At 41.8% G+C, this 18,825-nt stretch overlaps 3 protein-coding genes across 4 annotated transcripts; 2 read left to right on the plus strand and 1 right to left on the minus strand.

Annotated features, from left to right (window-relative positions):
• The first annotated feature begins 239 nt into the window (after positions 1-239).
• On the plus strand, positions 240-5,182 carry LOC122766962 (high affinity immunoglobulin gamma Fc receptor I-like). The gene is made up of 8 exons (XM_044022241.1): positions 240-375; positions 557-592; positions 1,118-1,378; positions 2,095-2,331; positions 2,410-2,535; positions 3,430-3,495; positions 3,813-3,887; positions 4,786-5,182. Exons 1-8 carry the CDS (start codon positions 261-263, stop codon positions 4,836-4,838), a joined length of 969 nt encoding a protein of 322 aa, XP_043878176.1. The 5' UTR covers positions 240-260; the 3' UTR covers positions 4,839-5,182.
• Positions 5,183-5,551: 369 nt separating this feature from the next.
• On the minus strand, positions 5,552-11,260 carry LOC122766162 (Fc receptor-like protein 5). 2 transcript variants are annotated; one of them, XM_044020822.1, is made up of 9 exons: positions 11,169-11,260; positions 10,500-10,535; positions 9,687-9,801; positions 8,676-8,824; positions 7,536-7,781; positions 7,144-7,440; positions 6,823-7,071; positions 5,866-6,009; positions 5,552-5,792 (listed from the first exon to the last, which is right to left on the minus strand). In XM_044020822.1, the coding sequence occupies exons 1-9, from the start codon at positions 11,191-11,193 to the stop codon at positions 5,680-5,682; spliced, it is 1,374 nt and encodes a 457-aa protein (XP_043876757.1). In that variant the 5' UTR covers positions 11,194-11,260; the 3' UTR covers positions 5,552-5,679. The 2 variants fall into 2 exon arrangements, with proteins under 2 accessions (XP_043876757.1, XP_043876756.1); XM_044020821.1 differs by having other exon boundaries at positions 6,823-7,074.
• Positions 11,261-12,401: 1,141 nt separating this feature from the next.
• Positions 12,402-18,358, plus strand: cnga1b (cyclic nucleotide gated channel subunit alpha 1b). Its single transcript, XM_044020340.1, has 15 exons — positions 12,402-12,659; positions 13,636-13,760; positions 13,846-13,911; positions 14,001-14,054; positions 14,314-14,439; positions 14,540-14,644; positions 14,741-14,847; positions 14,932-15,106; positions 15,554-15,690; positions 15,775-15,947; positions 16,041-16,166; positions 16,418-16,570; positions 16,661-16,892; positions 17,310-17,485; positions 17,697-18,358. The coding sequence occupies exons 2-15, from the start codon at positions 13,651-13,653 to the stop codon at positions 17,943-17,945; spliced, it is 1,989 nt and encodes a 662-aa protein (XP_043876275.1). The 5' UTR covers positions 12,402-12,659; positions 13,636-13,650; the 3' UTR covers positions 17,946-18,358.
• Positions 18,359-18,825: the final 467 nt, after the last annotated feature.

Raw genomic sequence — 18,825 nt, forward strand, 5'->3', positions numbered from 1 at the left:
TGGCCAGCAGAGGGGGGGAGCGAGTCAGTCATAAATAAAGAAAACGTTTTTTCCTGCGCGGTCTTCAATACAGCAGGGCGGGATGCTTTAGGGGCGGGGCAATGCTTTGATTAGAATAATTATATGTATATATATTTATATAATTATATTATATATTAAATAAATGTGTTATTTTGAAACTGGTGACAGTAGAAAGATTTTTTTTGATAGTAAAAACCACAGCTTTGTCCTCAGAGGACGGACGTGATGAAGCAGTAGAGATGTTTCCCCTAGAAGCAGCAGCAGCAGCAGCAGCAGCAGCAGCAGCAGTAACATCAGCAGTAACAGCAGCAGCAGTAACAGCTCGTACCATGTCGTCTCTGCTGAAGCTGCTTGGTGAGTAAAAACCACAGGTTTCACTGTTATTTCACATTTTAATGTTTACGCTGCAGGAAACTTTATTGAAACACCAACAGCAGAACATTTATCTCGTCATGTTCCAGAGACGTTGTCGTTTTTCACACGTTGTTTCTTCATAAACCACGTGATTTAGAGTATTTTTTCGGTTTCTCCTCAGTGCTGCTGTCGTCGCTCTGTCGTCGCTCAGAACAAGGTGAGTGAATTCAAACTGTTCAGTGACATTAACATCTGTCTGTCTGTCTGTCTGTCTGTATAATGGCTAGTTTGTGTGGATGAAGTGGTGAAAATTTAAACGATGCCATTGTTGAGTGTAACTGAATGAGGTTCTGAGAGTGAGTCGGCCCCTTGCTGAGACATGGTAAATGTCTCTCATTATAAATGCTATAAACAGTAACAGTAGTCCTGAATCCGTGTTTGTGAGATCGCTCCGACTTCCCGAGCTGGAAATGGAACTTTTGGAGGCGTTCCAGTTGAAATTTCTGACTAGGAACTCGGAAATTCTGACATCTCACAGCAAACTCCACGTCAGCTTAAATCTACAACGTCTTAAGAACACGCTCCCGTCTTTATCTCACTGTGAGACAGACGTTGTTTTTAAGCTATCGTAGACATAAACTGACTAGATTGAGATGATTTTTTTCCCATGATTTCAATCACAGCTCATGTTCAAAAAAAAACGACCTCCCTTAATTTCTTTCTCTGTGACGTCTGAATGCAGCTGCTGTGACGTTGAGTCCTGACAGTTCTCAGGTATTCGATGGACAGTCTTTCTCTCTGAGCTGTGAGGACAACAGTGACTCGGCTGGATGGACGGTGAGGAGAAACACGTCCACAGACACCAGGGCTCGGTGTGAAGACTGGGGAATCCATGGGGCTTCCACCTGTGGAATCAGTAATGCCCTCGCCATAGATACTGGAGTTTACTGGTGTGAGTCCGGAGAGGGAGGAGCCAACAGCAGCATCAACATCACTGTGACAAGTGAGACTGTGGAGTCAGGCTCCTCCCACACTGACACGTTTGCATGTTTTCAATGAGCCTTTCTGTTCGTCCACACTTAGACACAACTCTACAGTTTTCAAAATATACATATGAGTTTAGGGTCGTCCACACAAAGACACAACCCCATTGTTTTCAAAGTAAAAGTCTGAGTTTCTGTTCGTCCACACTAAGACAAAACCCCACAGTTTTCTAAATAGAAGTCTGAGTTTCTGTTCGTCCACACTAAGACAAAACCCCACAATTTTCAAAATATGTATTTAGTTTAGGGTCGTCCACACAAAGAAACACCCCATGGTTTTCAAAGTAACAGTTTTTGTTCGTCCACACTGACATAACTCCAAAGTTGTTTTTTTCATTTAAAGTTTGTTTTTCCACACTAAAAAAACCTGCAGTTTTTAAAGTCAAAGCCAATGTTTCTTCAGTCACACTAAACCCCAACATTGCTGTTTTCAAAAATAAAAGTCTGAGTTTTTGTTAGTTGATGCTGAAACAAAGCCCCTCAGTTTTCAGAATAAAAGTCAGCGTTTCTGTTCGTCCACAGTAAAACACAACCCAGCAGTGTACAAGAAAAACCCAGTTTGTTTTGTCCACCCTAAAATTCCGTTTTACTGGAAAATGTGTGTGGACTGTTGTGGACACCAGGCGTAACTGTAGCAACACTGAGTGTGCCAAAATGCTGCCATCTTTGTGTCCAGATCGGTCAGTGATCCTGCTGAGCCCCGCCCTCCCTGTGGCAGAAGGACGTGATGTCACACTACGATGTAAAACCAAAACGTCGTCCAACCGAGAGGCGACATTCTACAGAAACGGCTTCAACGTCAGTACCGAGCAAACGGGTCACATGACCATCCACAACATCGCCAAGTCTGATGAAGGCGTCTACAAGTGTCGCATCGTCGGTGAAGGAGAGTCTGAGACCAGCTGGATCACAGGTCAGGAGGTCAAGAGGTCAAGCTGTACTTCAACAAAGTTAATGACAACAAAGCTTTGTTTTTTTTTTTATTCATCAGTGTCTCCGCCCACCACACGTCCTCCACCATTCTTCATCATTCCTGCTTCCATATCAGTCGGTGGTTTGGTTCTGCTAGTTCTGCTGGTTCTGCTGGTGAGACCATGTGTTCGGAGGAAACCCGTGGGTGAGACAGTCTCCATTTTTTATACGTTAAAAACAGTTTAAAGGTCACGTGTACGATAGCCATGACGACTCGATGTTTCAGCAGCGCTAACGGCGTCGTTGGTACCGCATTCACGAGAGAATCCACATCGTTGGTGAAAAGGTTCAGAAAGCTCAGAATTTGAGACGAAATCCACCACGAAAAGGAAAATGTCCGTCCCACGTTTTCGCCGGCGTAAAAATGTGATGTTGAGTTCATAAAAAATATCTGACGTGACAAAAACTATGACGAAATTTACTGACGAAAACTGGACGAACTGGAGAGAGAACCAATCAGAAGAGATCACGCTAATCTCTTTGCGAGGTACAGAGGTTAATCGATTCACCCTTAATTGCGATAATAATCATTTTCTGATTTATGAATGTGGTTCGTTTTTGGCATCTTTTTTAAAAAGACGTTATTTTCATCACATCGTCCACATAAAAACACAAAAACATCTTAAAATAAACTGCAGCGGAAAAAAACAAACCAGCGTTTGTTGCTTCCTGTTCATTTTCTTCTGCACATAATCTAAAAATATAACATTTTCACTGGTTTACAAAAGAATGTTTAAACAAATACCCAAATTTTTTCTGAGTTTGCTGAGTTTTTTTTTTTTTTGTGAGTACATTTATAATAATCTGAATTTTTTTATTTATCAGTCATTTTTTTCCCACCCGTGTTTGACTTGTGACATGGTGACATGGTGACATGGTGTGGTTATGTGTTTATGCCTCGTGGTCAGAGTGTCGAACAGTTTCCTGTTTCCTGATGGAAACACAGCGTTTGTGTCGCTTTACTGAGAATCACATGAAATGATCTCACTTCAGTGTCTCGTCCCGCTGAGTCCACTTCATTTCTGATTTCTTCTTTCAGAGTGTGATGCGGCGCCGCTGAGAAGCAGAAGAGCAGACGTCCGGCATGAAACACACAGAATGACAGGTAGAGTTGAAGATAAACGCTGACGTGACATTTACGTCAGGATCCACAGACGTTGCACCCCAGCGTGGATTGAGGCTGATTTTATTGCCGCTGTATGTTCACGTCTTTATCTCACTGTTTTCCAACAGGAAACTGACGTTTGCAAACCACTCACTCTCCCGCACCAAAGTCCATTGAGAAAATTTGTGATTTTAGCTCACAGGGACACAGGAGCTGCTGGTCTGCTGCTGCCTACGTCGTAGACTTAAACATGATGATGATGATGATGACAGTTCTAGTTACACGTCGTATATGAGTGATTTCTTTTATTCTTTCAGTGCGAGAGCGAGTCGCAGATGACGTGGAGGACGTGAGTTATGGACAAATAATCATCAGAGCAAACCTCAGGACAGGTAACATCTGTGTGAATGTAAGCTCTCACAGAACTATCAGGAAAACTGCTCCAAATTTGTGATCGTGCCTGTTTCTTGATGCAGATTTAGGTGGATTGAGCCTTTAAAACTTGAAGTGTTTAGACAAAGTGGTATTTTTGTGGAATCAACCTTTAAAACTGACTCACAAGCCCCTCCCCTTCCCTGATTCCCACCCCTCCTCCTTCCAAACACCTGTTTCTAACTGTCCAAAACTGGTGAAAAACAGAGAAAACAACGTGTTTTAAAGTTGTCGTATTTCAAGAGCGGTTGATGATAGAGACTAAATGTTTGGTGTGTGAGCGTCAGGAGGCTTTCAGGAGCTCCCACATTTAAATTTGTGACAAACGGGTGCGAGTTGACCGAGAAATTACAGTTTTAAAATCACCCTCGTCTTCGTTTTTAGAAAACTCCAGAGCAGAGTTTTAACATGGGAGTGAATGGGAGGTTTGAGCAGAACTCTCTGTGCTTTTAGGTGATTTTAAGAAAAACTGTGAGTCATATGAGAATGAAAACAACACACAGGGTTAGACGACAACAACAGCATCATTTTTATGTAAAATTGTCTGTGTAGGTTGGAAATTGTGGGCGGGAGAAGAGTTTGTTTAGAGATTATTGTGATTATTTCATGGACCTCGCAATACACACTCATTATAAAATCTGAAAACATCCAAAAAAAAAGTTAAAAACGTAAACTGCGATTGTTTAAAAAAGATGCTTTGATGAGTTTTTAGACAGGACCTGAAATGAATTTATTTACTTCCCTTTCCTTTTAGAATAGTTTCCGTTTGCATTGCAGCGTCTTTTCTTTCCGTCATGTGACAGACAAACATTGTGTGTGTGTGTGTGTGTGCGTGTGTGCGTGTGTGTGCACATTCAGAGCATCGACCTGAGCCAGAGATTGTCTACTCGTCACTGAAGATCAACCACTGACTGCAGACCAGTCAGTGACTCCGCCCACACTGTCTCCTTATTTAAGAACACGCCCACAATTTACTACAGAAAAACTAAAATATATATATGTATACATAATTATTATTGTTATAATTATTATTATAATTTTTCATGATGGTGATTCTGGATTGTTTGGTCCAAATGTGATTTGTGGACATGACAAAAAACTGATTAATAAAGGTATAGTGCATCATTTCTGGAAGTGTGATATGAAGTACTAACACTGACTGTGCTGTGAGCGCCCCCTGCTGCTACGAACCAGCCTTATACAAGGAGGCTTAATAAAAGACTCACCTGATAAAAGTTTAACTCTACGATATCTTAAGAACGTGTTTATGTCACTGTTAGACGTTTGTAAACCGCTCACCCTGTTGATCCACTGCTGCCTCATCACTAAGTTCAAATGTCTTCATTTGTCACTTCGGCACTTAAAATTCACATTTACCTCAGTGACAAAGTGACCACACGAGGCAGTGTTAGACCAGCAGCTCCTGTGTCCACCATGGGCTAAAATGACTGATTTTCTCTATGGACTTTGGTGTGGGAGAGTGAGCGGTTTACAAACTTCACTTTCCTGTTGGAAAAGTCTCACAGTGAAGTAAAGACATCGTGGAACTTAAACTGACGTCGATTTTATTTGCATTCTTTTGTTTCAAGCAATGAAACGACTTTGTTTGGAATGAAACTCAGCATCATGTTTAACATAACTTTATTGACAAAATATTGGAAACAGAATAAAAACAGGAACACAAGTAAAACTTTGAACTGAAATTTTTACAAAAAAACCAAACAACAGGGTGGAACAACAGCGACGTTAATCTTAGAAGCGATGCTCAGTTGTGACGTTAGAGACGCTTGGTCCGTAATCTCTGTCCAATCTCTCGTCATACTCAGCAATTGGAGCTGTTGTCATGGAAACAGACAGCGATTTTTCTGCAGGGTTAAGGTAAGATTAGTTTATTTTGATTTGTTGGATGGTAGGTTAATTCATCGATCAGTCGATTACCTGCGTGTCGTGGGTATGGCGTCTGTCTGATGTCACGGTATCTAAACACCATGAATAGTGTGGAGATTAAGTACGGCAGAGAAACCACGACACAGCGAATCATCGTGAACATTGACTGAGCAGCTCCTGACGACACAGAATCACCTGGAAAAAACAAACACATCAGTGACATCACAGCGACATCACAGAGACATCACAGTCACATCACAGTCACATCACAGCAGTGACATCACACGACATCACAGAGACATCACAGTGAAATTACAGCAAGATCACAGTGAAATTACAGCGAGATCACAGTGACATCACAGCGAGATCAGTGACATCACAGCGACATCACTGTGTCATCACAGTGACATCACAGCGACATTACAGCAAGATCACAGACATCACAGTGATATTATAGCAAGATCACAGTGATATTATAGCAAGATCACAGTGACATCACCGCGCATCACAGCCACATCACAGCCATCACAGCGACATCACAGTGACATCACAGTGACATCACAGCGACATCACAGTGACATCACAGCGACATCACTGAGACATCACAGCGACATTACACGAGATCACAGTGACATCACAACATCACAATGACATCACAACAACATCACTAAGACATCACTAAGACATCAGTGACATCACAGTGACATCACAGCAGATCACAGCGCTATCACAGCGATCACACGAGATCAACAACATCACAGTGACATCACGACATCACAGTGACATCACAGCGACATCACACGAGATCACAGTGACATCACAACCACATCACAGTGACATCAGAGTGACATCACAGTGACATCACAGCATCACACAAGATCACAGACACATCACAGTGACATCACAGCGAGATCACAGTGACATCACAGCAACATCACTGAGACATCACTGAGACATCAGTGACATCACAGTGACATCACAGCGAGATCACTTGACCGCTGACATCACCTTTGACAAGCAGCCAAGTGGTCGGAGACTTGACCCCGTTGACGGTACACATGTAGACGCCCTCATCGGACTTGGAGATGTGATAGAGGGTCATGTGACCGGTGAGCGTGGTCTGGATGTGGTAGCCGTCTTTATAGAAATCCGCCGACTGGTTGAAGGGTGTGGCCGATGTTTTACAGCGCAGAGTCACGTTGTCCCCCTCCGCCGGTGGGTGGATGGGACTTTGCAGGAGCACGGTTTTCTCTAACCCTGCTGCATCAATCACAATATTACTAGAGAGTAAGATGCCCCGCCCCTCCCGAACTTCAGGTGGACCCCTACCATAAATGGTGAGATTGACAGAGCTGCTCCGTTGCAATGCGAGTGACTCGCACCAGTAGATGCCGCTGTCGGCCGGCTTGAGTGTCGACACCTTGCAGACAGAGGAGGTGACTATTCCCCAGTGGACTCCGCAGCTGGACACCGTCCTGGTGTCCAACCTGAACCTCTTGATGTGGAAGCCGCTGCTGCTGTTGTCGTCGTTGTCGTTGCCGCAGGTCAGCAACAGATTCTCGTACTCGCTCAGCTGAGTCGACTCCGGGAACATGGTGAGCGACAGCGAATCATCCAAGTCGTCAGCTGATGACAGAGTTAAAGCTTATTCAGCTGCAGTACCTCTTACAGCCACTGGGTTAAATTTTAAATTTAAAGCTGAAAATTGAGTGAAATTAAACCTTTGATGAGCAGCCAGCTGGTCAGAGACTCGTTCTCGTCGTTGAACTTACACCTGTAGGCGCCCTCGTCAGACTTAGAGACGTTGTGGATGGTCATGTGACCTGTTGACCTTTTCCAGATGGTGTGATCGTCTTTAAAGAATGTCACCGGGCGGGCGGTGCGCGTGTCCTTTGTCTGACAGTGCAGCGTGACATCCCTTCCCTGCATCACAGGAAGGATGGGGCTCTTCAGGATCAATGGTCTATCTGGACACAGACGGACGGACGGACGGAGACATGGCGGCATACAGTGAGACAACAAATCCCGCCCACACACACACTGCTCAACCAATGACTAACCGCCACCTCTTTTTGTCAGAAACCATCTTTGGAATCTTTTTTTCGATGTAACTAATGTCCATCAGCTAAAGTGAAAGGGGCGGGGTTTATGACCTCTTCTGCAGTCAGCCACCGGGAGCAGATTTAAAATTTTCAAACTGTCCTACTTTGTTTACAGAAACTAAATAAAAACGTTCATTGCAGCGTGTTTAAAAAGTTTCTACCTTTATTTAAATCATGCCTCCATCCGCTAACCTGAAAGGGGCGGGGCTTACAGCCATTTACTGCAGCCAGCCACCAGGGGGCAATCCAAACTTTTAAGATGGTGTCCAACTTTGTTTTGAGTGACTTAATTAAAACATAAGCTACTGCTTATTTAATGTTTTTGATTTATTTGTATATGTGGTTTTAACCCTGGTGGCCGGCTACACCGCAAAATATTAAGATATTATTGAATTCCTTTAATATTATTGGTTCCTTTAAAAGATTTTATGTATTTTTCCACTTTTACAAATCGATGCTAACTCCTCCCTCGCGTCACATTTGCGACTTTTCTGTTGACATTTTCAAAGAAGTCACTGAAGTTCATTTTCAGCAAATGGTAAATGTATAAGTTGTAATTTTATCGTGTTTGTATTTGTTTGACTCGGGAAAGTTTCCTGACAAGCTACTCTCTGTGTTACGTTAAAATTACCCACATGCTAGCTGCGAATTAAGTAGATTTATAAGTAAATACTTTTAATCCTTTTTGTTTTTGTTTGTCCAGGAGGAAGGAAGTGTTTTTGTGCTGCGACGCTCACTGTCATTTTTACAGAATCTTACCGGTGACCGTGATGTTGATGGCGCTGCTGCTCTCTCTGTAATTAGACTCACACCAGTAAACGCCGCTGGACGACGGCTTGACTGTGTTTATGAAGCAGGTGGACGACGTCTGGGTTCCCCAGACTGAGCCGCACGCCGACAACTGCAAACTGTCATTGCAAACACATCATCGCCGTCATCATCATCCATCAACACATCAATACAAAGAAAACCGAGATTGACACCCAATTAAATTGTTTATGTACATGGAGGTAGGCGTTTCCCATTTCTGAGTAAATGCTTTAAATTGTAGTGCCCCCTTATGTTGTAATTCCAAGTCCAGTTCCATGTCCCATATTCACAATTAAAAATGTTTGTTTGTTTTTTTTGGTATCGTACACAGGCACTGCCCCCTACTGGTATATGTGGAAATGCTGCAAAGCTATGTTTTTGTGTTAGATTAGGAATGGGCCAGATTAGCTTGCTAGATAGCAAACAGGGCTTTAATGCTAATGTTAACCACTAAATAAGTTCTGCCAAAACTGGAAACTTGCAAGTTTTTAGACTTTACGTGTCGGTGGACCTGCAGTTAAAGCTTGTGTCACTAAGCTAGCAACTGTAGCCAACAATGAGACAAAATCCCATCCGAACACCTTGTTTTGGCCCTTGGGTCAAAGTCCCGCCCCTTAATTATTTTTGACAACCTTACTAGCATGGTTGTTTGTTAAGGTAATGCCAATACATGTTTTGGAATGTTAAGAAATTCTGTATAAAATTGTTAGTACGTTAGTTAGCAGGATTTTGTAACGCTGCTTATTTTGATACTAAAACTAAAATGGACTGTAGTTAAAAATGTATCAACTTTCAGAAGGGTTCGGGCAAATGTTTCGGGGGTTAGGTGTCACGGGTGATGTTAATGCTACGTAGCTAGTTAATGTTTATACATCCCACAACAATACATACACTTCGACTGAGCGTACAACCAAATAAGCGATCTTTTAATGTAGCATAAGGGTTCCGATGGAAACTGACCTGGACCAAGCGTATCGCCACACGGTCCATTCTTCAGAGTCCAGGTGTTCGCAGGTCACTGTGATATTCTCGTACTCGAAGAACTGAGTTCTGTCAGGAGCGACTCTCACCAAGGCTAAGAAGACACAAAAAATATTTCAACAAAAAACAAGTCCAACCTAAAGCTAAAGTTTCAAATTTTCAATTTTCTATTGTCCAAAAAGGTCAGCTAAGCGACGTGTGGGGTTATGCTAACTGTACGAAATTCAAACACACAAATCCTGGGAAGTTACAAAATACACATTGTTTGTTTCAGTCGCTTGAGCTGAAATAATTGTACTTAAACTATACCAATTAGTGGAATTATAAGTAGAATTTGGAACTATCAGTAGGATTTGATCTACAGTTGGACATTGTTGGCTTTGATTCTTGTGTCAGACGTCGCTCTCATGACTCTTCAGTGACGACACTCTCTGACCAATCAGAGGCCGGCAGTCTGTTGACGTCACACTTTAGTATCGGCTCAGCTGAACCTCGTCAGAGCAGGAACTAAAAACAACACCAGGTTCTGAGAGAAGAAGCGTCTACGTGTTCTTTTAGACTTTTGATGAATGTAAGGGACGAGGAAAAAAAACAGGTGTGGCCTGTTATTTAGAAACTGGAAGTGAAAAGGTCTTCCCACGACTACTGACCCTCTCCGGTCTCCTGACTTCCTGTTGACACTTGAATGTGATCAGGTTTTTGTCTTTGGTGTTGCTTTTTCGTAGGTTTTGGGGGGGAAGTGTGATGAGATGGGGGAGGGGTGATGAGGTGGGGGGAGGCGGGGAAACTCACCTCGACTGTGGGTGGAGGTGAGACGTGATAGAGACACTGAAACAAGAGACAAACCAATGCACAAATGTCAAATCCAGACACTTTAAAGTCATTTTAAACTGATTTAAAATCAATTTAAAAACAACTTTATCGATCCTGAGGGCAGTTGACAACAGTTATTAATAACAGATAACATCATTTTTTTTATTCTTAAATGAAACAATTTCCTGTTTTTATTTGCTTTTCTCGAACAAAAAAATCTATATACATTATTTATTATTATTATTATTATTATTATTATTATTATTATTACTTTTATTATTATCTTATTATTAGTAGTATTTATGATGACATTTTCTTATATTTCATGCAATGAACAACAAGTTTAACATTTGTTTGTTATGAAAATAAGGATTTAAATGAGAGAATAATAAAATAATAATAATTGTATATGTGTGTCATCATGTTGGTAATTTTCATTATTAATTCTCCAATTTTATCAGTTTTATTTTCATCTTAAATTACAGGTGAAACATCGTCGTCGTGTGAAGAAGTCTGTTTACGTTGAGTCCCTTGAACTTGACGTTCCCGTCACATATATTCATAATTAATCTTTTGAAATCGATCATTCTGATCAAGTGATGCCTTCAAATGGATGAACATATTTTTTTAAAGGTTTTGTGTACTCACAGAGGAAAAGCAGCGCTGTCTTCATGTTGAGTCTTCACATTGACCGACCGCATCAACACACACGAACATCCTGTTCATGCAGGAAGTGTGAGTGCGTGTCTGTGTGTGAAACTTCAAACTTTCATACGTTCATATTCACTCGTTTCTTTCTTTCAGTCATGTGTCGTGTTTGATCTTGTGATTTGGCATCAACTCTCTCTCTCTTCAGTTTTTCTTTAGAATTTCAACTGTACAATAATGTGTGTATATATATGTATGTGTATATGTATATAAATATGTATGTGTATATGTATATAAATATGTATGTGGGGTTGAACTATTAAACGCTAAAATATGAAGTTGAAACAAACGTGATTAGAAAACCCCAAAATCTGCAATTCAATGATTCTAAAGTACAAACGTTCTTCAGATAACAATGAATCTCCTCTTAATTTACATCTGATTTCATACCAAACGTAAAGTGATACATCATATTTATGAACCCACATGAAGACACTTCACCACCAAACCAAAACTTAAACCAATCACAGCTACAGTATTAAAACCACGTCTTCATGTTCAGACGCTCAGAAAGTCTCCACGATGTTACGTTCACTGGTCTACACAGAGACACACACACACACACACACACACACACACAGGAGTGTGTGTAAATCTGGGTAAGCCTATTATAGGTGCCTGTGTGTGTGTGTGTGTGTGTGTGTGTGTTATTAGCTCCCACTGCTGACTCAGGAGGATCAGCCAAATCTTGAAATCACTTTCAACTTTCTCTTTCTTCTTCTTCTACAATAATAATAGTAGTAATAATAATAATAATAGTAATAATAATAATAATAATAATAATAATAATAATAGTAATAATAATAGTAATAATAATACTTTCCCCAGCAGTTCTCTGACCTCCTTCATTTCACACACTCTTGACTGGAACATAGTAACCACATGGTGACGGGAGCCTGAAAATCCACTTGGGGGCACTATTGAGCTATATTGTCACACCTAATAATGAGGTAAAAATTGTGAATTATGTGAAACACACTGATGCTATACCTAAAATTGTCCACAGGGGGGCAGTAAATGACAAGTTTGCCAGTCCACTTTTAACTTCATGTCTGGTTTTAGCCGCTGTCTTTACTCTGCATTCTTTCGTTCTTCTTCTACTACTCTACTTCCTGAGTGTGTGTGAGTGTGTGTGTGTGTTTGTTTGTGTGTGTGTCGCACAGTATCATCCCTCCTCTAATCTCTTTATCTCTGTCAGGGTGACAGGGTGAGGACACTCCTCTGCCAAATCCTTCCATCCCGCACTTTTTTCTCCTCCTTTTTCCCCTGGACTTTAAACTCTTGACCGTTTTCATCAGGTCAGTGTGTGTGTGTGAGAGTGTGTGTGTGTGTGTGTGTGTGTGTACGGGGGGGAATCCTCCTGTTTCCACGGCAATGAGTTTGACGGGCTGTCGGTGGATCTAGGCCACATTACAGATTATCAACAGACAGGTGAGTCAGGAGATAATGGTTTACCAGGTAATTATTACACAACAAATAATAATGAAATGATGAGGTATCACTTTATTTTCATAGTCCCTTTTTCACTCTCGATGAATGAAATAATTAGTCACTCAGTACGTTTACATGCACAGTATAATCGGGCTAAGGCCATAGTCTGACTAAGGCAGGCAACCGGACAACTTGCTGAGCCCGGGTGTATATGCAGTCTGACTCCGCCTCTGTAGGTGGCGCAGTATTTCTCTATAAGACAGTGCATGTTGAATCAGTTTCCCGTTGACCTTTACGTGAAAAATCCAAAAGTTTGTCTTCTCTGTAGTTTTTTCACTCTCGCCGATGCCATCGTGTTCTTTTCCATCAACAGCACTGTGGGTCAAAGACCGGGGAGCTTTTGTGCATATTTTTGTGCACGCCCAGAACGCCAAGTCTGACTCCAGTCCGACTAAGAGTATACATGCAGCAGTAATCCGACTATGAATCACATTTTACAGCTATGTTAGCCCGACTAAGACTTGCTCAATTTTAGTCATACTAATGTTTATGTGACATTAAGAAAACAAAAGTCAGACTAACATTGGACTTTTTGTCACAAAATGTGCGAGTTGTCGCAGATTCCAAGGTGTTGCAGACATTCTGTTCTCCCGGATTCTAAATATATTGCAGAAAAGTCTCCAATTTCTCACAAACTCAAAATGTTCTTGCACACGTCCAATCAATCAACTCGATGTGGCCTCAACGTACTAATTTCAAGCCGGAGTCACTGATCCTTTATTAGAAAGAACTAATAAATCAAAGTCCTGAACACAAATGAAACAACATATCAGTTTCAAGTGGTTTATGTTTAGTAACAGGGATACATTTGGATCAACACCCGTTGCACCACAGGAGGGAGCTAAAGTGCAAGAAACTACAAAAGTTTGTTATTGCCTAAAACCCAAAACAGATCTGAGTTTGTTTTTGTCTGCAGAGGAAAAACTCCTCCATGGCTAAAGTTGCTCCATCAGCTCCGCCCACGACCTCTGGGTTGGCCGCACCCACAATCGCTCTAGAGGACATGGAGGAGGAGGCAGGGGGCGCCATGGCAGGAGTTAGGTGAGTAATCAAGAAAAGGTTTTTTGACATTGAAGTTCATTGAAGACATTTTTTTCGTTGCCGTTTGTTTGTTTTTTTGTTTCAGTTTTTCTCGCGGAGCAGGAGCTGGAGTTCTGTTCAATGTCAACAACAGCAACAACAACGAAGACGAGTACGACTCACACATAAAACAAAAATATCGTACGATAGTGACAAGTACTGTGTGCAGACCTCTGACATGTGTCTCCTGGTGTCTTCAAGGGAGGAGAAGAAGAAAAAGAAGAAAGAAAAGAAAGAGAGGAAAGAGAAGAAGGAGTAAGTTTTGGTCACGGTGTTATGTTGAAAAGTGAATAATCTGTGGCCACATGGCGGCGTAGCACAGTTGCAACCAGGTCCGAACAAGGGCCTTTCTGCGAGTGTGGGTGTTCTCCAGGTTCTCTGCTTTCCTCCCACAGTCCTGCAGTAATTGGACACTCTAAATTGACCATAGGTGTGAGCGTCAAAGTGAACGGTTCTTGCAGTTTGTGTGTCAGGTTTGTTCCATTTAAAGTGGGTTTGTCTTGTTTTCCATCAGGAAGGAGAAGCAGGAGAAGAAGGAGAGGAAGGAGAAGAAGAAGAAGGAGAAGGAGGAGAAAGAAAAAGAGAAGGAAAAGGAAAAGGAGAAGGAGAAGGAAAAGGAAAAGAAAGCCAAAGAGGAGGCGTAGGTTTGGTTTATTTGGATACATATACAAACAATAGAAGCTTTTTTATAGAGATTAGGATCTGCTGCAAGAAGAACTCTGTGGTTCTTTTGTGTTCAGTCCCAAAGAGATCACAGTGATTGATCCGGCAGGAAACACCTACTACCACTGGTTGTTCATCATCACCATCCCCGTCATGTACAACTGGACCCTGATCATAGCAAGGTAACACACACACACACACATATTTTGTCAGTTAGAGTTTAGCTTTCATTTAAAACAGTAAATAATCTTCTACATTTGCATGTATTTGTGTTTTAGGGCGAGTTTTGAAGAACTACAGTCTGACTACGTGGTCTACTGGTTCATTGTGGACTTCCTTGCTGACCTTGTCTACCTCGCTGATATGGTCTTCAGAACCAGAACAGGTGCAAACTCATGTTAACAGACCAGTTTCAGTTTCGAGAAATGACAGGGTATAGTCAACGTAACTACTGTATGTATGTGTGCAGGTTACCTGGAGCAGGGTCTGCTGGTGAAGGACGAGCTGAAGCTACGCGAGCGCTACATGAAAAGCTTCCAGTTCAAACTGGACCTGGTGTCCATGATTCCCACTGATGTGCTGTATGTGGTCGTGGGAATCAAATACCCCGAGATCCGCCTGAATAAACTCTTCAGGTTCAACAGGTACACGCACACCGGGAAGTGCTGCACAAACCAGAATGTCAGGTCCCATATGGTTTCAGTAACATGGACCCCACATGGGCTTCCTATGGTGGGGCAAAGACAGGTGGAGCCACCAAGGACACCACAGACAAACCTGCTTGGAACCCATAGTGTCAGCCCAAATATAACCCTTATGGGGCCCACATGGCCATGCCTTTGCTCCTATAAGATAACTTGTGGTAACTGTTGCAAGATAAGTTGGGTTCTGGGGGTCGAACAAATTAAAACTTTGAAGTTGGTGGTGCAATATATAATATGTAAGTCAGAAGGTCTCTCTTCAGCATGAGTGGAGCATAAGGATAGTTCCTGAGGTTCATCCCCATCCAAAATTTACTCAGATGCCCGACAAACCATCTGAAACAATTTCCTGCATTTGTTCAACGACTTATGTAAGGAGTCTTCTTTCAGGATGCTGGAGTTTTTCCAGAGGACAGAGACCAGAACGAACTACCCCAATGCTCTTCGGATCTCCAACCTTGTCATGTACATTGTCATCATCATCCACTGGAACGCCTGCCTGTATTACTCTTTCTCCAAGGCTATTGGTGCGTTTGAATCCTGATTGGCTTGTCTGATTCTTCTTGATCACTGTATAAGAACTAATGCCTCGCCTTATTCTAATCCTACAGGTTTTGGATCAGACAGGTTTGTGTATCCTGACCCGTCAAATCCAGAGTTTGGACGTATAGCGAGAAAATACGCCTACAGCATGTACTGGTCCACACTGACACTCACCACCATTGGTGAAACACCGCCCCCAGTGCAGGACTCTGAGTACTTTTTTGTTGTGACTGACTTTCTGGTGATTATGGCTTGAAGAGTTGTTTTATAATTTTATTCCATAGCCATTTGAATCACAGAGGATTTATTTATCAATTCTTTTCCATCCATCCAGGTGGGTGTGTTGATCTTTGCCACTATTGTCGGTAATGTCGGCTCAATGATCACCAACATGAACGCTGCCAGAGCAAATTTCCAGGCTCGCATTGATGCAATTAAACAGTACATGAGCTTCCGAAAGGTTGGTTGATTGGCTGGCTGGTTGGTTGAGTGGTTGTCTTTTTTCATCCCATAGTCATCTTCAGTAGTTAGCTGTAGTTAACTGGACTTGCTTGAGATAAGTTTCCTTTCATCCAAGAGGCTTCTTCTTGCTACTAAAGGGTGACTGATTTGTTGGTTGGTTGATAGGTTGGTGTGATTTGTTAGTATACTGGTTTGTTTTTTAATTAGGTAAAACTTACAGGTATAGATATGTATTCCTCTGTTGTCTAGGTAACAAAGGACCTGGAGAAGCGAGTGATCAAGTGGTTTGACTTCCTGTGGACCAATAAAAAGGCGGTGGACGAAAGAGAGGTACTTAAATACCTGCCTGACAAACTGCGAGCGGAGATCGCCATCAACGTTCACCTAGACACGCTGAAGAAGGTTGGTACACACTGAACCACAGTCCTCACGAAAAACCAGTTCAAACAAAATACCAAAGTCCAGGGTTCCCTCCGTCCTGTCGTCCTGCAGGTTCGTATCTTTGCGGACTGTGAGGCCGGCCTGTTGGTGGAGCTGGTGTTGAAGCTGCAGCCTCAGGTCTACAGTCCTGGAGATTACATCTGTAAGAAGGGAGACATTGGCAGAGAGATGTACATCATCAAGGAGGGAAAACTGGCTGTTGTGGCTGATGATGGCATCACACAGTTTGTTGTCTTGAGTGATGGAAGCTACTTTGGCGAGATTAGCATCCTGGCTATTAAAGGTAGACAACCAGATAAAAAGAACTCTTGACTTTGTTTACCTCTCAGGTTCCCAAAGACAGATGTTCCTAGCATTCAACACAGGTTTCTAACGTTCCATGATCTTTTGTTACTTGTTTTCCAAGTTTGCTATTTCAATGAACGTATTAACCTGTGTATTGTGTTTGGCTCAAAACTGTCCAAAGAGCTGCGTCAATACTACAACTCTAGCCCATTTCATTACCTTGCTCAAGTACTAGCGTAAACCAACTAATTCCTCCAACATTGCAACTATGTTCGTGGCTGGCTCTAGCATTAGCCCCTGCTTTGTCGTCTCCAGTTGTGTTTACCTGTGGTTCTCACACAAGTAAATACAAAAGATCCGGAGACCACTATCGCACAAGTTAGTAGTTACAAGTTTCTTTGCTTCTCCTCAACAGGAAGTAAAGCAGGAAACAGGAGGACGGCTAACATCAGGAGCATTGGTTACTCCGACCTCTTCTGTCTCTCCAAAGATGACCTTATGGAGGCGCTTAAGGAGTATCCCGACGCAAAGGCACTGCTGGAGGAGAAGGGAAGGCAGATCCTGATGAAGGACGGACTGCTGGACCTGGAGGTACGGTCACATGATCTTGAGCGTAGAAGTGAGCGTTAGCTAGCTAGTTACCTTCAGCCCTTATGCTAACCTGTCACAATAACAGTTACCCTTAAGTGCAAAATCATCGTGGGATGCTGCTTTGAATCTCTATCATCTTTGCTATCCCGATACTAACATAGCAATAATTGTATTAGCTGAAATAAAAGTCGTACCTGGTGTTGTGCTGTAGGTAGCAGCGCAGGGCCCCGACCCCAAAGAGATGGAGGAGAAGGTGGAGAAGATGACGAGCGCGCTGGACGTCCTCCAGACACGTTATGCCCGACTTCTGGCCGAGCACGAAGCCACTCACAGCAAACTCAAACACAGGGTCACGCGGCTGGAGAAGAAGATAACGCCACCACGAGCAGACAAACCAGGCGATGCTCCACCGCCTCCCACACCAGAGCCCCAGGCAGCTGCAAAAGAAGAGAAGAAGTAGGGGGTTAGCCAGATGGGAGGAGATAAACATGGACTAAAGGGAAGGTTTTAGGACTGAATTCAATCACTTTAATGGTAAAGGTGCAGATGGACTGATTCTGGACCAGCGAGCTCCAGAGAACACGGGAGAGATAGAAATGTTCCCTTTAATAATATGCTGTAAATCATTGTTACTATAATGTGTCATGTGTTAAATATGCAAATACGCTTTTCATAGTTCTTATTTCACTGCAACCATGAGACCGCGAAAACAGCTTTAATGTGTAGATCAGCCGCTTAAAACTGTAACTCCGAACCCACGTTGTTCATTTTCTACAACGACTCAGGCGCATAATTGTTGTTGTTTTTAAAGCTGCTGAGCAAGAAAATATGAGTCAAAATAACTTTGCAAAAATAAAGAGATTTTATACAGAAGAAGTGAACAGCTTTTTATTTAAAAAACATAAAAAATGTATATTCATTAATTTACATTTATATCATGTTATATAGTGTATTTCTTCATTTAGGCTCTAATGTTTGTACTTTTCAATTATGAGCAGACTTCTTTTCATCTTAGGGCGACCTACTTTAAGGTAGCGATAAAATTGAATCTATTTTAATTATGAAATTAATTAAAAATTAAATAATTGTTTAAAATGCTGATATAACTTTATTTAATCAACATTTTTAAGCTACCTGGATACAAACAGTTGCTGTGTGTGTTTTTTATTGCTGCTGTTTTTATATGTTTGATAAATAATCATATAAATATATCAATTTAAAGTTCAAGACTTTAAGATAAACCCCTCATCCTAATTTAATAAACAATAAATGAGATAATTCAACCAAATTTGATCAAATAAAATGTCATTTTTTATACATTTTTCCATTTTTATTTGATC

This window comes from Solea senegalensis, linkage group LG3 (genome assembly GCF_019176455.1).
Source record: "Solea senegalensis isolate Sse05_10M linkage group LG3, IFAPA_SoseM_1, whole genome shotgun sequence".
NCBI classification, from domain to species: domain Eukaryota; kingdom Metazoa; phylum Chordata; class Actinopteri; order Pleuronectiformes; family Soleidae; genus Solea; species Solea senegalensis.